This window comes from Salvelinus namaycush, chromosome 8 (genome assembly GCF_016432855.1).
Source record: "Salvelinus namaycush isolate Seneca chromosome 8, SaNama_1.0, whole genome shotgun sequence".
Lineage (NCBI taxonomy): Eukaryota > Metazoa > Chordata > Actinopteri > Salmoniformes > Salmonidae > Salvelinus > Salvelinus namaycush.
In genome coordinates this window covers 66,308,553-66,329,432 of record NC_052314.1, presented here as the reverse complement: position 1 = coordinate 66,329,432, position 20,880 = coordinate 66,308,553, and the positions used below count along the sequence as shown (strand labels likewise).

General features: G+C 44.1%; 1 protein-coding gene across 1 annotated transcript in view; it reads left to right on the top strand.

Annotated features, from left to right (window-relative positions):
- dnah6 (dynein, axonemal, heavy chain 6) overlaps positions 1-14,906 on the top strand; it is a 168,135-nt gene extending 153,229 nt beyond the window's left edge. The window contains exons 67-72 of the mRNA XM_038999073.1: positions 457-584; positions 2,497-2,682; positions 6,148-6,220; positions 7,870-8,021; positions 8,497-8,719; positions 14,561-14,906. Coding sequence (XP_038855001.1) covers positions 457-584; positions 2,497-2,682; positions 6,148-6,220; positions 7,870-8,021; positions 8,497-8,719; positions 14,561-14,664 — 866 coding nt within the window. The 3' untranslated portion in view covers positions 14,665-14,906. The remainder of the gene's footprint in view (positions 1-456; positions 585-2,496; positions 2,683-6,147; positions 6,221-7,869; positions 8,022-8,496; positions 8,720-14,560) is intronic.
- The last annotated feature ends 5,974 nt before the right edge of the window (positions 14,907-20,880 follow it).

Genomic DNA, 20,880 nt, shown 5'->3' with positions numbered 1-20,880 from the left:
ACACACACACACACGTCTCAGGCTTGATTTATTCTGGTGCTTTTACGGTTTGATGTTTGCTTTGGTTTGAAATTAAAGTTAGTCTCTCTACACTCATTATAGTGTGGTCACTGTCTGATCTGTCTGCCTGTCTCTCTGTCGGTCTGTCTGTCTCTCTTTCTGACTGTCTCTCTTTCTGACTGTCTCTATGTCGGTCTGTCTCTCTGTCTGACTGTCTCTCTGTCTGTCTGTGTCTGTCTGATCTGTCTGCCTGTCTCTCTGTCGGTCTGTCTGTCTCTCTGTCTGTCTGTCTCTCTTTCTGACTGTCTCTATGTCGGTCTGTCTCTCTGTCTGACTGTCTGTCTGTGTCTGTCTGATCTGTCTGCCTGTCTCTATGTCGGTCTGTCTGTGTCTGTCTCTCTGTCTGACTGTCTCTCTGTCTGTCTGTTCTGTCTCTCTGTCGGTCTGTCTCCTCAGAGTGTCTGGATATGGATGAGGCAGCGGAGGCTCTGTTTATTCGTGACGCTAACGGACGCCTCAACTCCCTCACCACCGTCCTCGGACAGGAAGTAGACCGCTTTAACAACCTGCTGCGGGTCCTCAGGGTGAGTCAGGGGTCAGGCATTAGAGGTCAGGGGTCAGGCATTAGAGGTCAGGGGTCCCAGTTGTCAGCCATTCATTTTTCATTGTATTTAAATGCTGTGAAATCAGGAGATGATGATTGGAAATGGAAATGCATTTAAAGGGTCCTTGATGAAATGTTAGGACAGCTATATGGGTCCATGGTTCCAGCTGCTGCCCCTTGGTCACAATGGAAGGTCCCCAGAGGTATAGGGAAGGGACATACAGTGCATTCCCAATCTATTCACCCCTTGACCTTTTCCACATGTTGTTACAGCCTTATTCTAAAATGTATTAAATGTAGTTTTTTTCTCGTCAATCTACACACAATAGCCCATAAAGACAAAGCAAAAAAAAAGTTATAAAATGTTGGCTTTTTTTGTTTTGTTTTACAAATAAACATGTCATATTTACATAAGTATTCAGACCTTTTACTCAGTACTTTGTTGAACCACCTTTGGCAGTGATTACAGCCTCGATTCTTCTTGGGTATGTCGCTTCAGAGACTTTTCCCGAAGCCATTTTTATTGTCTTGGCTGTTTGCTTAGGATTGTTGTCCTGTTGGAAGGTGTACCTTTGCCCCAGTCCTCAGCGCTCTGGAGCAGGTTTTCATCAAGGATCTCTCTGTACTTTGCTCCGTTCATCTTTCCCTCGATCCTGACTATTCTCCCAGTCCCTGCCGCTGAAAAACATCCCCACAGCATGATGCTGCCACCACCATGCTTCACTGTAGGGATGGTGCAAAGTTTCCTCCAGACGTGTCGTTTGGCATTCAGGCCAAAGTGTTCAATCTTGGTTTCATCAGACCAGAGAATCTTGTTTCTCATGGTCTGAGAGTCCTTTAGGCGCCTCTTGGCAAACTCCAAGTAGGCTGTCATGTGTCTTTTTACTGAGGAGTGGCTTCCGTCTTGCCACTCTACTGTAAAGGCCTGATTGGTGGAGTGCTGCAGAGATGATTGTCCATCTGGAAGGTTCTCCCATCTCCACAGAGAAACTCTGGAGCTCTGTCAGAGTGACCATCGGGTTCTTGGTCACCTCCCTGAACAAGGCCCTTCTCCCCCGATTGCTTAGTTTGGCCGGGTGGCCAGTTCTTGGAAAAGTCTTGGTGGTTCCGAACTTTTCCATTTAAGAATGATGGAGGCCACTGTGTTCTTGTGGACCTTCAATTCTCCAGACATTTTTTGGTACCCTTCCCCAGATCTGTGCCTCGACACAATCCTGTCTCGGAGCTCTACGGACAATTTCTTTGAACTCATGGCTTGGTTTTTGCTCTGACATGCACTCTCAACTGTGGGTACCTTATATAGATCTCAAGCACAGGAGGTTGGTGGCACCTTAATTTGGGAGGATGGGCTCGTTGTAATGACTGGAACAGAATCAGTGGAATGGTATCAAATACACAAATACATCCGTGTGTTTGATGCCGTTCCATTTGCTCCGTACCAGACATTACTGTGAGCCGTCCTCCCCTCAGCAGCCTCCACTGATCTCAAGAATGATCAATGGAAACAGGATGCACCTGAGCTCAATTTCCAGTTTCATAGCAAAGGTTGAATACTTAAGTAAATGTAATATACTGTAAGATATATATATATATAAATGTAAGATGCTGCTCTGTGTGTGTTTATATGGACAGATGCTTCTCTGTATGTGTGTATATGGACAGATGCTGCTCTGTGTGTGTTTATATGGACAGATGCTGCTCTGTGTGTGTTTATATGGACAGATGCTGCTCTGTGTGTGTTTATATGGACAGATGCTGCAGCCACATTGTTGGCATATCCTTACTGCAGTGGTGACCTCTGGGTTTATGATGTTGTCTTGTGGATGGCTCAAATAAACACCCACAAACACTTCTCCTCCCCATCTCCCTCCCCTCCCTCCCTCCCTTCCCAGGTGTCTCTGTGTACCCTCCAGAAGGCTATAGCAGGGCTGGTGGTGATGTCAGAGGAGATGGAGAGGATCTACACCAGTTTCCTCAACAACCAGGTTCCAAACCACTGGAGCACCTCAGCCTACCCCTCCCTCAAACCCCTGGCCAGCTGGGTTAAAGACCTGGCCCTCAGGACCTGCTTCATAGAGGTGACACAGACATCTCTCTCTCATAGACACATGACTTGCTGTACAGTTGGGTCAATGAACCTCTCTTTAAGTCATGAGTCAATTTACCCCCAAACCACTATTTGTGTACATATGTATTGATGTACTACGACACAGTGAAACACTATATTTACTTATTTACGTGAGTGGATGTTGTCATTACATCAGATAAGAAGACTCTTGTGTTTGTGTGTTGTCATTACATCAGATAAGAAGACTCTTGTGTGTGTGTGTTGTCATTACATCAGATAAGAAGACTCTTGTGTTTGTGTGTTGTCATTACATCAGATAAGAAGACTCTTGTGTGTGTGTGTGTTGTCATTACATCAGATAAGAAGACTCTTGTGTTTGTGTGTTGTCATTACATCAGATAAGAAGACTCTTGTGTGTGTGTGTTGTCATTACATCAGATAAGAAGACTCTTGTGTTTGTGTGTTGTCATTACATCAGATAAGAAGACTCTTGTGTTTGTGTGTTGTCATTACATCAGATAAGAAGACTCTTGTGTGTGTGTGTTGTCATTACATCAGATAAGAAGACTCTTGTGTTTGTGTGTTGTCATTACATCAGATAAGAAGACTCTTGTGTTTGTGTGTTGTCATTACATCAGATAAGAAGACTCTTGTGTGTGTGTGTTGTCATTACATCAGATAAGAAGACTCTTGTGTTTGTGTGTTGTCATTACATCAGATAAGAAGACTCTTGTGTGTGTGTGTTGTCATTACATCAGATAAGAAGACTCTTGTGTTTGTGTGTTGTCATTACATCAGATAAGAAGACTCTTGTGTGTGTGTGTTGTCATTACATCAGATAAGAAGACTCTTGTGTTTGTGTGTTGTCATTACATCAGATAAGAAGACTCTTGTGTTTGTGTGTTGTCATTACATCAGATAAGAAGACTCTTGTGTGTGTGTGTTGTCATTACATCAGATAAGAAGACTGTTGTGTGTGTGTGTTGTCATTACATCAGATGGGAAGACTCTTGTGTTTGTGTGTTGTCATTACATCAGATGGGAAGACTCTTGTGTTTGTGTGTTGTCATTACATCAGATGGGAAGACTCTTGTGTTTGTGTGTTGTCATTACATCAGATGGGAAGACTCTTGTGTTTGTGTGTTGTCATTACATCAGATGGGAAGACTCTTGTGTTTGTGTGTTGTCATTACATCAGATGGGAAGACTCTTGTGTTTGTGTGTTGTCATTACGTCAGATGGGAAGACTCTTGTGTTTGTGTGTTGTCATTACATCAGATGGGAAGACTGTTGTGTGTGTGTGTTGTCATTACATCAGATAAGAAGACTCTTGTGTTTGTGTGTTGTCATTACATCAGATAAGAAGACTCTTGTGTTTGTGTGTTGTCATTACATCAGATGGGAAGACTCTTGTGTTTGTGTGTTGTCATTACATCAGATAAGAAGACTCTTGTGTTTGTGTGTTGTCATTACATCAGATGGGAAGACTGTTGTGTTTGTGTGTTGTCATTACATCAGATGGGAAGACTCTTGTGTTTGTGTGTTGTCATTACATCAGATGGGAAGACTCTTGTGTTTGTGTGTTGTCATTACATCAGATGGGAAGACTGTTGTGTTTGTGTGTTGTCATTACATCAGATGGGAAGACTGTTGTGTTTGTGTGTTGTCATTACATCAGATGGGAAGACTCTTGTGTTTGTGTGTTGTCATTACATCAGATAAGAAGACTCTTGTGTTTGTGTGTTGTCATTACATCAGATGGGAAGACTGTTGTGTTTGTGTGTTGTCATTACATCAGATGGGAAGACTCTTGTGTTTGTGTGTTGTCATTACATCAGATGGGAAGACTGTTGTGTTTGTGTGTTGTCATTACATCAGATGGGAAGACTCTTGTGTTTGTGTGTTGTCATTACATCAGATGGGAAGACTCTTGTGTTTGTGTGTTGTCATTACATCAGATGGGAAGACTCTTGTGTTTGTGTGTTGTCATTACATCAGATAAGAAGACTCTTGTGTTTGTGTGTTGTCATTACATCAGATAAGAAGACTCTTGTGTTTGTGTGTTGTCATTACATCAGATGGGAAGACTCTTGTGTTTGTGTGTTGTCATTACATCAGATGGGAAGACTCTTGTGTTTGTGTGTTGTCATTACATCAGATGGGAAGACTCTTGTGTTTGTGTGTTGTCATTACATCAGATGGGAAGACTCTTGTGTTTGTGTGTTGTCATTACATCAGATGGGAAGACTCTTGTGTTTGTGTGTTGTCATTACATCAGATAAGAAGACTCTTGTGTTTGTATGTTGTCATTACATCAGATGGGAGACTGTTGTGTTTGTGTGTTGTCATTACGTCAGATGGGAGACTGTTGTGTTTGTATGTGCATGAGTGTGTTTTACATATGTAGGCAATGTAGTATGATACAGTGGAAACTGAACATCTATGTATGCGTCCTCTTGTTGTTAACATTTCTGTGATCACTCTCACTCACACACACACACACACACTCACACACACACACACACACACACACACACACACACACACACACACACACACACACACACACACACACACACACACACACACACACACACACACACACACACACACACGAATGTGGATTTTCTCATTAGCTCAGACGGGAAGACTCTTTTAACATATGGTGCGGTGCTTACAGGAACTCCTCTCAGGCAGAAACACACACACACACACACACACACACACACACACACACACACACACACACACACACACACACACACACACACACACACACACACACACACACACACAGTCATTATCAGGGGTAGTGAGATGTGATGAGAGAATCATGTTTAAACATTAGCAGCACACCGTCCACTTCAGACTGACTTCTTTCTCGTCTCTTTCTCCCACGTTCTATTCTTCTGTGCCCTTGTTCTGTATTTGCCCATCTCTATCTCTCTCTCGCTCTCTTTCCCTCTCCCTAGTCTTCTCTCTCTTTTTTCTCCCTCTCTCTCCCTAGTCTTCTCTCTCTTTGTTCTCCCTCTCTCTCCCTAGTCTTCTCTCTCTTTGCTTGTCTCTATCTCCAGTCTTCCCTCTCCTCTATCAATTTACATGTTCTATTAGCATGTGAAACAGATGTTAACATTGCCAAAACCAGTGAACTAGATAATAATCTCTCTCTCTCTGCTCTCCGTCCATCTCTCTTTCTCTCTGTGCACTCGCTCCGTCGCCCCAGACTGAAGCGTCTGTTCCGGGAGACTGGTCTTACTGTGTGTTACACAATCCCTAAATGTCTACACACAGACCGACCGAGATGAACAGAACCCCAGTCTCTGGTGACAGCCTTAACATTAGGTTCTGGGAACTGAGATTAACATAACCCAAACAAAATCACTCTCCCCTTCATGTGTGTGTGCGCGCGTGTGTGTGTGTGTGTGTGTGTTCATGCAGGGAAACCAACTTCCTCTCTGTCTGTGTGTTTGTGTAGAACTGGATCACACGGGGTCAGCCCAAATCCTTCTGGATCTCTGGACTATTCTTCCCTCAGGGCTTCCTCACTGGTCAGTACACACCGTCTCCACTGTGTCTACACTTTCCTCCTCATTCATTACAGCTGCAGTGCTTGTTGCAGCGCTGAGTAGAAATAGGAAGAACCTGCATTTTATGGTTTATAAAAGTGTTGAATACAAAGTGTTGACAGTGCCGAGTAGGAACTTAAACATGAACTAACTCATAAAAACAGCATATCTCTGCTGTATTCGTTGACAGTCTCTCTCTAGTCGTGGTTTTAAAGTTTAAAAACAGCAGCTCTCTGCTGTATTCGTTGACAGTCTCTCTCTAGTCGTGGTTTTAAAGTTTAAAAACAGCAGCTCTCTGCTGTATTCGTTGACAGTCTCTCTCTAGTCGTGGTTTTAAAGTTTAAAAACAGCAGCTCTCTGCTGTATTCGTTGACAGTCTCTCTCTTGCTTACAGTCTCTACTCTCTAGTCGTGGTTTTAAAGTTTAAAAACAGCAGCTCTCTGCTGTATTCGTTGACAGTCTCTCTCTAGTCGTGGTTTTAAAGTTTAAAAACAGCAGCTCTCTGCTGTATTCGTTGACAGTCTCTCTCTAGTCGTGGTTTTAAAGTTTAAAAACAGCAGCTCTCTGCTGTATTCGTTGACAGTCTCTCTCTAGTCGTGGTTTTAAAGTTTAAAAACAGCAGCTCTCTGCTGTATTCGTTGACAGTCTCTCTCTAGTCGTGGTTTTAAAGTTTAAAAACAGCAGCTCTCTGCTGTATTCGTTGACAGTCTCTCTCTAGTCGTGGTTTTAAAGTTTAAAAACAGCAGCTCTCTGCTGTATTCGTTGACAGTCTCTCTCTAGTCTAGTCGTGGTTTTAAAGTTTAAAAACAGCAGCTCTCTGCTGTATTCGTTGACAGTCTCTCTCTAGTCGTGGTTTTAAAGTTTAAAAACAGCAGCTCTCTGCTGTATTCGTTGACAGTCTCTCTCTAGTCGTGGTTTTAAAGTTTAAAAACAGCAGCTCTCTGCTGTATTCGTTGACAGTCTCTCTCTAGTCGTGGTTTTAAAGTTTAAAAACAGCAGCTCTCTGCTGTATTCGTTGACAGTCTCTCTCTAGTCGTGGTTTTAAACGTTTTGAAATATCACCGTATCAATTTTGCCGTAGCTTTCTTACATGCCTGCTAAGTTACTGCAAACATGGTCATCTGAGCATCTGATTGGCCAGCGGTGGCATAGTGCTCTTGATTTCCTCTCCAGGCCCACTGGGAAGGCAGAGTTTGTACCTTCAGTCACATACCCGGCGCGCAGGGCAGCTGAGATGGCTGCACCTACCACCAACAGCCCGAGACTAATATAAAAATAGGAACACAAGGCTTTATCGTTGGGCTTTTTACAGAAATGTTTGGCGATGGACTAGAAATGCCTTGGAGATGGACCGGTTGGTGACCACTGATATAGTATGTTGTTGGGTTTGAGAGAGGTGCTGTATATTTATAAATCCTGTTATTATTGAACAGGCCTGGGATCAGTCCAAAGTAAAGTACCAAACTGGGTTACAGTCCAGTTACTGAGATGTTGTTGGGTTTGAGAGAGGTGCTGTATATTTATAAATCCTGTTATTATTGAACAGGCCTGGGATCAGTCCAAAGTAAAGTACCAAACTGGTTACTGAGATGTTGAAATGCTGTTGTGCTGTTCCCCCTCCTGTCCTGTAGGGGCGCTACAGAACCACGCCAGGACCTATAACCTCCCCATCGACGAGCTCAACTTCCGTTTCAACGTGTTGCCGGTCTACCTAGACCAGGGGGCCGTGAGCGAGGCGCTGAAGACCCTACCGGCTGGGGGCGAGCTGGACATGGACTCTGAGGTAGCTACAGGGAGGGGAGAGGGACATATTTAGACTGGTTGCCCTGAGGGCAGGAAGGAGTTTACTGCATCCTGCCTCCAAAGCAAAGTCTGACTGTAAAACATGAAGGAGCTAAACTACTCGCTGATAGAAATGACTCCAACACACTTTGACCTCTGTGGGATGTTTAGATCAGTGAATTAGTCAACTAGTCAGGTCCTGCAGAGATGGCTTTAGAACCGTATCTGGATCATTATTAGGACCCTGTGTTCTGGACCACCATGTCACATGACCTAGATGTGAACCTTTATTTAAAGCCTCATCCAGAAATGAGAATTAGACCTAAAATGAAAACGACTGTCTGAAGATGGTGCTGGACGATACAGCTTTAACTAAAGGTTCAAAACCAGGTCATGTGACATGATTGTCCAAAACCCAGGCCTCTAATCATAATGTATCATATTATGGTAACTACAGTACCACTCTGTCTCCATAGCTACCCACCATCAACGACGGCGTGCTGGTGCACGGGATGTTCATGGACGCCAGTCGCTGGGACGACGTCAACATGGTGATCGAGGATGCGTTGCCGCGGGTGATGAACGCCATGCTTCCCGTGGTGCACTTCGAACCCCAGCAGAACTATGACCCTGATCCGTCTCTCTACCAGGCTCCGCTGTACAAGACCTCAGCTAGGGCTGGGACTTTGTCTACTACAGGTAAGGACACCTACCTAATATTCAGTTGCACCCCCTTTTGCCCTCAGAACAGACTCAATTCGGGAACCTACCTAGAGGGAACCTACCTAGAGCCCTACTACCTACCTCCAGCCCTATTACCTACCTACCTACCTACCTAGATCCCTACTACCTACCTACCTACCTACCTAGAGCCCTACTACCTACCTACCTAGAGCCCTACTACCTACCTACCTACCTACCTACCTACCTAGAGCCCTACTACCTACCTACCTAGAGCCCTACTACCTACCTACCTAGAGCCCTACTACCTACCTACCTAGAGCCCTACTACCTACCTACCTAGAGCCCTACTACCTACCTACCTACCTACCTACCTACCTAGAGCCCTACTACCTACCTACCTAGAGCCCTACTACCTACCTACCTAGAGCCCTACTACCTACCTACCTAGAGCCCTACTACCTACCTACCTACCTACCTACCTACCTAGAGCCCTACTACCTACCTACCTAGAGCCCTACTACCTACCTACCTACCTACCTACCTAGAGCCCTACTACCTACCTACCTACCTACCTACCTAGAGCCCTACTACCTATCTACCTAGAGCCCTACTACCTACCTACCTACCTACCTACCTAGAGCCCTACTACCTACCTACCTAGAGCCCTACTACCTACCTACCTAGAGCCCTACTACCTACCTACCTAGAGCCCAACTACCTACCTACCTACCTACCTACCTAGAGCCCTACTACCTACCTACCTACCTAGAGCCCTACTATCTACCTACCTAGAGACCTACTACCTACCTAGAGCCCTACTACCTACCTCCAGCCCTATTACCTACCTACCTACCTACCTAGAGCCCTACTACCTACCTAAAGCCCTACTACCTACCTACCTACCTAGAGCCCTACTACCTACCTACCTAGATCCCTACTACCTACCTAGATCCCTACTACCTACCTAGAGCCCTACTACCTACCTACATACCTACCTAGAGCCCTACTACCTACCTACCTACCTAGAGCCCTACTACCTACCTACCTAGAGCCCTACTACCTACCTACCTACCTAACGCCCTACTACCTACCTACCTACCTAGAGTCCTACTACCTACCTACCTAGAGCCCTACTACCTACCTACCTACCTACCTAGAGCCCTACTACCTACCTACCTACCTACCTAGCGCCCTACTACCTACCTACCCAGAGCCCTACTACCTACCAACCTACCTACCCAGAGCCCTACTATCAATCAATCAATCAAGTTTATTTTATATAGCCCTTCGTACATCAGCTAATATCTCGAAGTGCTGTACAGAAACCCAGCCTAAAACCCCAAACAGCAAGCAATGCAGGTGTAGAAGCACGGTGGCTAGGAAAAACTCCCTAGAAAGGCCAAAACCTAGGAAGAAACCTAGAGAGGAACCAGGCTATGAGGGGTGGCCAGTCCTCTTCTGGCTGTGCCGGGTGGAGATTATAACAGAACATGGCCAAGATGTTCAAAATGTTCATAAATGACAAGCATGGTCAAATAATAAATCAGGAATAAATGTCAGTTTACTACCTACCTACCTAGAGCCCTACTCTCTACCTACCTACCTACCTACCTACCTACCTACCTACCTACCTACCTACCTACCTACCTACCTACCTACCTACCCAGAGCCCTACTACCTACCTACCTACCTAGAGCCCTACTACCTACATACCTACATAGAGCCCTACTACCTACCTACCTACCTACCTACCTACCCAGAGCCCTACTACCTACCTACCTACCTAGAGCCCTACTACCTACATACCTACATAGAGCCCTACTACCTACCTACCTACCTACCTAGAGCCCTACTACCTACCTACCTAGAGCCCTACTACCTACCTACCTAGAGCCCTACTACCTACCTACCCAGAGCCCTACTACCTACCTAACTACCCAGAGCCCTACTACCTACCTACCTAGAGCCCTACTACCTACCTACCTAGAGCCCTACTACCTATCTCCAGCCCTGTCCCTCACTGGTCCCTAGTAAAGTGGACCCAGGTGGTGATCAAGCTAGTAATTTGTTCTTCAGGGCTGGTGCTGGTCCTCTGCATCATGTACAGATAGTAACAGACCTGTGTGTTCTCTGGTCCTCTGTATCATGTGCAGATAGTAACAGACCTGTGTGTTCTCTGGTCCTCTGCATCATGTCCAGATAGTAACAGACCTGTGTGTTCTCTGGTCCTCTACATCATGTACAGATAGTAACAGACCTGAGGGTTCTCTGCATCATGTACAGATAGTAACAGACCTGTGTGTTCTCTGGTCCTCTACATCATGTACAGATAGTGACAGACCTGTGTGTTCTCTGGTCCTCTGCATCATGTCCAGATAGTAACAGACCTGTGTGTTCTCTGGTCCTCTACATCATGTCCAGATAGTAACAGACCTGTGTGTTATCTGGTCCTCTACATCATGTACAGATAGTGACAGACCTGTGTGTTCTCTGGTCCTCTACATCATGCCCAGATAGTAACAGACCTGTGTGTTCTCTGGTCCTCTGCATCATGTACAGATAGTAACAGACCTGTGTGTTCTCTGGTTCTCTACATCATGTCCAGATAGTAACAGACCTGTGTGTTCTCTGGTCCTCTGCATCATGTCCAGATAGTAACAGACCTGAGGGTCCTCTGCATCATGTACAGATAGTAACAGACCTGTGTGTTCTCTGGTCCTCTACATCATGTACAGATAGTAACATACCTGTGTGTTCTCTGGTCCTCTACATCATGTACAGATAGTAACAGACCTGTGTGTTCTCTGGTCCTCTACATCATGTACAGATAGTAACAGACCTGTGTGTTCTCTGGTCCTCTGCATCATGTCCAGATAGTGACAGACCTGTGTGTTCTCTGGTCCTCTACATCATGTACAGATAGTAACAGACCTGTGTGTTCTCTGGTCCTCTACATCATGTACAGATAGTGACAGACCTGTGTGTTCTCTGGTCCTCTGCATCATGTACAGATAGTAACAGACCTGTGTGTTCTCTGGTTCTCTACATCATGTCCAGATAGTAACAGACCTGAGGGTCCTCTACATCATGTACAGATAGTAACAGACCTGTGTGTTCTCTGGTTCTCTACATAATGTACAGATAGTAACATACCTGTGTGTTCTCTGGTCTTCTACATCATGTACAGATACTAACAGACCTGTGTGTTCTCTGGTCCTCTACATCATGTACAGATAGTAACAGACCTGAGGGTCCTCTGCATCATGTACAGATAGTAACAGACCTGTGTGTTCTCTGGTCCTCTACATCATGTACAGATAGTAAAAGACCTGAGGGTCCTCTGCATCATGTACAGATAGTAACAGACCTGTGTGTTCTCTGGTCTTCTACATCATGTACAGATAGTAACAGACCTTTGTGTTCTCTGGTCCTCTACATCATGTCCAGATAGTAACAGACCTGTGTGTTCTCTGGTCCTCTGCATCATGTACAGATAGTAACAGACCTGTGTGTTCTCTGGTCCTCTACATCATGTACAGATAGTAACAGACCTGTGTGTTCTCTGGTCCTCTGCATCATGTCCAGATAGTAACAGACCTGAGGGTCATTTGCATCATGTACAGATAGTAACAGACCTGTGTGTTCTCTGGTCCTCTACATCATGTACAGATAGTAACAGACCTGAGGGTCCTCTGCATCATGTACAGATAGTAACAGACCTGTGTGTTCTCTGGTCCCCTACATCATGTCCAGATAGTAACAGACCTGTGTGTTCTCTGGTCCTCTGCATCATGTACAGATAGTAACAGACCTGTGTGTTCTCTGGTCCTCTACATCATGTACAGATAGTAACAGACCTGTGTGTTCTCTGGTCCTCTACATCATGTACAGATAGTAACAGACCTGTGTGTTCTCTGGTCCTCTACATCATGTACAGATAGTAACAGACCTGTGTGTTCTCTGGTCCTCTGCATCATGTCCAGATAGTAACAGACCTGAGGGTCCTCTGCATCATGTACAGATAGTAACAGACCTGTGTGTTCTCTGGTCCTCTACATCATGTACAGATAGTAACATACCTGTGTGTTCTCTGGTCCTCTACATCATGTACAGATAGTAACAGACCTGTGTGTTCTCTGGTCCTCTACATCATGTACAGATAGTAACAGACCTGTGTGTTCTCTGGTCCTCTGCATCATGTCCAGATAGTGACAGACCTGTGTGTTCTCTGGTCCTCTACATCATGTACAGATAGTAACAGACCTGTGTGTTCTCTGGTCCTCTACATCATGTACAGATAGTGACAGACCTGTGTGTTCTCTGGTCCTCTGCATCATGTACAGATAGTAACAGACCTGTGTGTTCTCTGGTTCTCTACATCATGTCCAGATAGTAACAGACCTGAGGGTCCTCTACATCATGTACAGATAGTAACAGACCTGTGTGTTCTCTGGTTCTCTACATAATGTACAGATAGTAACATACCTGTGTGTTCTCTGGTCTTCTACATCATGTACAGATACTAACAGACCTGTGTGTTCTCTGGTCCTCTACATCATGTACAGATAGTAACAGACCTGAGGGTCCTCTGCATCATGTACAGATAGTAACAGACCTGTGTGTTCTCTGGTCCTCTACATCATGTACAGATAGTAAAAGACCTGAGGGTCCTCTGCATCATGTACAGATAGTAACAGACCTGTGTGTTCTCTGGTCTTCTACATCATGTACAGATAGTAACAGACCTTTGTGTTCTCTGGTCCTCTACATCATGTCCAGATAGTAACAGACCTGTGTGTTCTCTGGTCCTCTGCATCATGTACAGATAGTAACAGACCTGTGTGTTCTCTGGTCCTCTACATCATGTACAGATAGTAACAGACCTGTGTGTTCTCTGGTCCTCTGCATCATGTCCAGATAGTAACAGACCTGAGGGTCATTTGCATCATGTACAGATAGTAACAGACCTGTGTGTTCTCTGGTCCTCTACATCATGTACAGATAGTAACAGACCTGAGGGTCCTCTGCATCATGTACAGATAGTAACAGACCTGTGTGTTCTCTGGTCCCCTACATCATGTCCAGATAGTAACAGACCTGTGTGTTCTCTGGTCCTCTGCATCATGTACAGATAGTAACAGACCTGTGTGTTCTCTGGTCCTCTACATCATGTACAGATAGTAACAGACCTGTGTGTTCTCTGGTCCTCTACATCATGTACAGATAGTAACAGACCTGTGTGTTCTCTGGTCCTCTACATCATGTACAGATAGTAACAGACCTGTGTGTTCTCTGGTCCTCTGCATCATGTCCAGATAGTAACAGACCTGAGGGTCCTCTGCATCATATCCAGATAGTAACAGACCTGTGTGTTCTCTGGTCCTCTACATCATGTCCAGATAGTAACAGACCTGTGTGTTCTCTGGTCCTCTACATCATGTCCAGATAGTAACAGACCTGTGTGTTCTCTGGTCCTCTCATCATGTACAGATAGTAACATACCTGTGTGTTCTCTGGTTCTCTACATCATGTACAGATAGTAACAGACCTGTGTGTTCTCCTGTGTGTTCTCTGGTCCTCTACATCATGTACAGATAGTAACAGACCTGTGTGTTCTCTGGTCCTCTACATCATGTCCAGATAGTAACAGACCTGTGTGTTCTCTGGTCCTCTGCATCATGTACAGATAGTGACAGACCTGTGTGTTCTCTGGTCCTCTGCATCATGTACAGATAGTAACAGACCCGTGTGTTCTCTGGTTCTCTACATCATGTACAGATAGTGACAGACCTGTGTGTTCTCTGGTCCTCTGCATCATGTCCAGATAGTAACAGACCTGTGTGTTCTCTCCCTCAGGCCACTCTACTAACTTTGTGGTGACGGTGATGCTGCCGTCCAGCCTGCCTAGTGACTACTGGATCACCAAGGCCTCAGCCCTGCTCTGTCAGCTCAACGAGTAGTGACCCACCCACACACACCCACACACCGCTGTACTTCTGCACCTTCAATACCAGCAGCACTGGTGAAGCCCATTCTCTGTGGACTCTTGTTTTCTGGAAACCACTGACTGTTTGTAATGTCTGTATTGAGAAGTATTCTACTGTGGACTCTGTTCCTGCTAATCAGGGGGATTATTTATATGGGGCCCAAAATGCCATTCTTTTATTTTCCGAGTTGCTTTGATTAAATACCATGTAGCAGTGCTGTTGTCGTTTGTGCATTTTGCTGTGTGCATGGGAGAAGAGCATGTCCCTACACCCGCAATAACATCTGATAAATATGTGTACGTCACCAATCAGATTTGATTTGACAGGTTCAATTGTGTGTGGTGTGTTCAATTCAGTCAATTTTGAAGAATCTCATATCAAATATATTTTGATTTGTTTAATACTGTTTTGGTTACTACATGATTCCATGTGTTATTCCATCGTTTTAATGTCTTTACTACTATTCTACAATGTAGAAAATAGTAAAAATGAAGAAAAACCCTTGAATGAGTAAGTATGTCCAAACTGTTGCCTGGTACTATATATGTTCATCAAACCCTCAGGGAGCGAGGTGGAGGAGGAGAGCAAGAAGAGAGATGGAGGGATAGAAATGGTGCTGAGGAGTCTCTCTGGTCTTCACTGTTTCCTGTCTTCGCCTGCCGTTTATCTAGATCAATTATCTGTGTGGACGCTATGACAGGCCGTTGCTGTCGAGGTGTCTGATACACGGCTACAGTACTGCATCTCAGTGTCCCCTGTATCGACGCTACGATGGTAATGGAGAAGTGGAAGATGTTGAGTAGTGTGACTGGACTCGTCGTGTTGTATTAAGAGGCCGTCTACTCAACAGATATGGTGGTAGGGAGTCAAGTGACGACATCATTAATAAATTAATAGATGCGATGTACAGTTTAAGTGGGAAGTTTACGTACACTTAGGTTGGAGTCATTAAAACTAGTTTTTCAACCCCTCCACAAATTTCTTGTTAACAAACTATAGTTTTGGCAAGTCGGTTAGGACATCTACTTTGTGCATGACACAAGTAATTTTTTCCAAAAATAGTTTATAGACAGATTTTTAAAAATGTATAATTCACTATCACAATTCCAGTGGGTCAGAAGTTTACATACACTAAGTTGACTGTGCCTTTAAACAGCTTGGAAAATTCCAGACAATTATGTCATGGCTTTAGAAGCTTCTGATTGACTCAAATTATGTCAATTAGCCTATTGGAGGTGTACCTGTGGATGCATTTCAAGGCCTACCTTCAAACTCAGTGCCTCTTTGCTTGACATCATGGGAAAATCAAAAGAAATCAGCCAATACCTCAGAAAAAAATTGTAGACCTTCACAAGTCTGGTTCATCCTTTGGAGCAATTTCCAAATGCCTGAAGGTACCACGTTCATCTGTACAAACAATAGTATGCAAGTATAAACACCACAGGACCACGCGGCCGTCATACCGCTCAGGAAGGAGACGCGTTCTGTCTCCTAGAGACGTACTTTGGTGCGAAAAGTGCAAATCAATCCCAGAACAACAGCAAAGGACCTTGTGAAGATGCTGGAGGAAACAGGTACAAAAGTATCTATATCCACAGTAAAACGAGTCCTATATCAACATAACCTGAAAGGCTGCTCAGCAAGGAAGAAGTCACTGCTCCAAAACAGCCATAAAAAAGTCAGGCTACGGTTTGCAACTGCACATGGGAACAAATATCGTACTTTTTGGAGAAATGTCCTCTGGTCTGATGAAACAAAAATAGAACTGTTTGGCCATAATGACTATCTATTTGTTTGGAGGAAAAAGGGGGATGCTTGCAAGCCGAAGAACACCATCCCAACTGTGAAGGACGGGGGTGGCAGCATCATGTTGTGGGGGTGCTTTGCTGCAGGAGGGACTGGTGCACTTCTCAAAATAGATGGCATCATGAGAAGGAAAATGATGTGGATATATTGAAGCAACATTTCAAGACATCAGTAAGTTAAAGCTTGGTCGCAAATGGGTCTTCCAAATGGACAATGACCCCAAGCATACTTCCAAAGTTGTGGCAAAATGGCTTAAGGACAACAAAGTCAAGGTATCGGAGTGGCCATCACAAAGCCCTGACCTCAATCCCATAGAACATTTGTGGGCAGAACTGAAAAAGCGTGTGCGAGCAAGGAGGCCTACAAACCTGACTCAGTTACACCAGCTCTATCAGGAGAAATGGGCCAAAATTCACCCAACTTATTGTGGGAAGCTTGTGGAAGGCTACCCGAAATGTTTGACCCAAGTTAATTTAAAGGCAATGCTACCAAATACTAATTGAGTGTATGTAAACTTCTGACCCACTGGGAATGTGATGAAAAAATAAAAGCTGAAATAAATAATTCTCTCTACTATTATTCTGACATTTCACATTCTTAAAATAAAGTGGTGATCCTAACTGACCTAAGACAGGGAATTTTTACTCAGATTATATGTCAGGAATTGTGAAAACAGTTAAAATATATTTGGCTAAGGTGTATGTACACTTCCGAATTCAACTGTAATAGTTGATGTTTAAAATGTTATTGAAACGCGTTCCATGATAAATAGTGTTACTGCCTGCTGCGAGGCTGGAGCGAAACACATATTCCATTACATGTGTTCAAAACCTTTTGTGCGTTTCGAGTCCCTGTCATTTGTAAAAAAAAAAAAAAAAAAAACTGTTTTACAAATGCAATGACATTGAATTGAGACGGTCCAGTCGGTTGTTTAAAGGGATCAGACAGTTCATCTAAAAGCTGAGGTGTGGATGGGGAAAGGGGCTTTCTGTGTGTGTCCATAAATATATTACCACAGACATCTGGACACAGTGATGATTGTGGACACAGAAAACCACACGTGTGCACACACACACGAACACTGGGAGAAACACACACATTGCAAGCACACAGCACAGCAGGATCTGTCGCGGTTTCAAAGCCTCTGTCACAGATCTTAACTCAGTATTCCTGCAGCAACAGCATCCCAGAAGGAGGAATCTGTAGAGGAGAAACATCAGACAGACCTGCTGGAATAAGAGGATTTACAGGTGTGCGGAGAGAGACACACACACACCGACACACACACACAAATAAAGCAGTGTGTCTGAAGAGTAAACAGAGCGAAACCACCTGTGATGCCTTGAAGGTGTATTGAAAGATTGTCCCTCAGACTGCTAAGTGATTCATCTCCCCAGACGGTGTTTGTCAAGCAGGATCTAAAGCCATGCAGATGAAATACACCCTCACTACCTTCATGAATCAAACAACATTTGCACCAGGGCCATGAGTTGATGACGTCACCGTCATATCCTCCTCTGGAAGCTGACAGACAGACAGACGGCTCGAGGGTCATAACGTAGAGTTAGTTTTTCCCAGATTAGGTTCAGGGAAAACTCTGGGCCCTAGTTCAAGGTAGTGAAATTATATTATATACCCGTAAACTGACACCGCAACAGAGACAGAATGTGGATGAACTGTGTTAGAACTATAGGGACGAGAGGTTTTACCTGGGCCCTGAATGATTTAACCCTTTTGCAGTAAACGTAGTTTTCTCTCTTTATTGTTGTATAATAATATACACTGGTAACGCATGTACATGTTTCTAAGGAGACATTACACACAGAGAGGCACAGACACACCCAGCAACAAGATATTACCACACTCGTGACAATTGTGACAAATGGCTGACACCCAACTACGGGCATCAGAGTGACTTACATTATTATTTGTTTTATGTGATTAATCATATTGTCAAATACAGGTACGAAACTCAAAACTTGTCCCATTTTAGTTAGATATCCTTTTCAAAAACATTTGTGATATTCTTTAGCCATTTTGTGCAAAAACACTCACCACACATCAGTTAACACAGTGGAGGGGACAAAGCAGGTATGTCCAATACTAGTCATGACAGTGATTACACACACAGGGAGGGAACATGATCCTCTACTAAATGTCGACATGATAGACTATTGGCCAGATAAAGACATGTGATATCCACATCCGGTCAGTAGTGTTGTGAAATCCAACGGTTCAGGAAGCTTGATACAACAGCATTCCGTTAGGTGACACAGGTAAGTCTTGTGTGTCTGTTACGTAACGTGACATGTTGATGAATAAAGTTGAATTTGAATGACCTCTGATGACAGCGCAGTGGTCTTCCCATTAGGGCTTTCCTCGTCTTTGATTGGCTCAGAGCCCATATCCAACGTGTCTCAGTACAAGTGCTGATCTAGGCTCAGTTTGGCTTTTTAGTTCCTAATGAATAAGGTTGCATGGACAGATCCTAGATCAGTACTCCTACTCTGAGGTGTGTTGTGGATACGGGCCCCGGATCTTACAAGATCACATCCTGTTCCTCTACAGGGTGAACCCAAACAGAGCAGTGGTCAGGATGGTGGATCAGGCGACGTCTCTGACCCCACAAACCTTTGGACCTCCAGCCCCAGTCTGTTTTTTTTCTCTCTCTCTCTCTTCTTCTCCTCCTCCTCCAATGTCTTGTTTTAATGACCTCCTTTCTCATGTCCGAATCAGCGGGCACCAGGCTGAGTTCTGTCAGTGTCATGAAAACAATTGAACAATAGACCGTTGTAATTCAATGATTGATGTCATCTGTTTAACGATAAGAGGATCACTGCAGTGAGAGTTACTTTACTGTAGTTGTGTTGACACGGCAACGAGGTTACACACACATTGTGGGTTACATCAGGGGGGTTTCTGTCAATAATACCCCGAGTCATCCGGGTTTCATGTCCTTTGCTTAACGATAGATGAGGAAACACTGTTTCATTTCACACAGTATTAGAGAACACAACACTAAAACAATCTGGACTACGAAAGGTTCAACGTCTGTATCCGCCGTGGGAAAACACACAGGGCTTCTTAGGAAAATAGATTTTAAAATACGTTTTTGCAGTGTAACTTTATCCTTTAAGCGTGTTTTTTTAATGTTGAGTTTTACTTGAAAAAACATCCATGAAGATTTAGATATACCCTGGTATTGATGACAACTAGCTACAAATCCGACGCGTAACATACTGCTTCAAAAATATAACGCTCACCTGCTGAAGGAATGTGGCTCAGTTAGCAAAGTTAGCAAATAAGTTAGCAAAGAGTATGATACTCTACACAGAGAACATATAGCTGTGCCACTAGAGAGAGAGGTTGTAGATGAGAACCAGAGAGTTAATGGGTCCATCGATTCTCCTATCTGATCTGCAGTGATGGTATGCAGTTCTAGCTAGATACAGTTTAATAAGGTTACTGGGGAGGAGAAGCTGAGCTTTAAATGAAATGGAATCACAGTGAAATGTAACTTGCAAAACTGTTACTACTTATCCAGTGCATTCGATAAGTATTCAGACCCCTTGACTTGTTCCACATGTAGTTACGTTACAGCCTTATTCTAAAATGGATTAAATAAAATATTTCCCTCATCAATCTACACACAACACCCCATAATGACAAAACAAAAACTGGTTTTTAGATATTTTTGCAAATGTATTAAAAATAAAAATAAGAAATGCCTTATTTACTTAAGTAAGACCCTTTTCTATGAGACTTGAAATTGAGCTCAGGTGCATCCTGTTTCCAATGATCATCATTGAGATGTTTCTACAACTTGATTGGAGTTCACCTGTGGTAAATTCTATTGATTGGACATGATTTGGAAAGGCACACACCTGTCTATATAAGGTCCCACAGGTGACAGTGCATGTCAGAGCAAAAACCAAGCCATGAGGTCGAAGGAATCGTCCGTAGAGCTCCGAGACAGGATTGTGTCGAGGCACAGATCTGGGAAAGAGTACCAAAACATTTTTGCAGCATTGAAGGTCCCCAAGAATACAGTGGCCTCCATCATTCTTAAAATGAAGAAGTTTGGAACTACCAAGATGCTTCCTAGAGCTGGCCGCCCGTCCAAACCGAGCAATCGGGGGAGAAGGGCCTTGGTCAGGGAGGTGACCAAGAACCCGATGGTCACTCAGAGAACTCCAGAGTTCCTCTGTGGAGATGGGAGAACCTTCCAGAAGGACAACCATCTCTGCAGCATTCCACCAATCAGGCCTTTATTGTAGAGTGGCCAGACAGAAGCCACTCCTCAGTAAAAGGCACATGACAGCCTGCTTGGAGTTTTCCAAAAGGCACCTAAAGACTCTCAGACCATGAGAAACAAGATTCTCT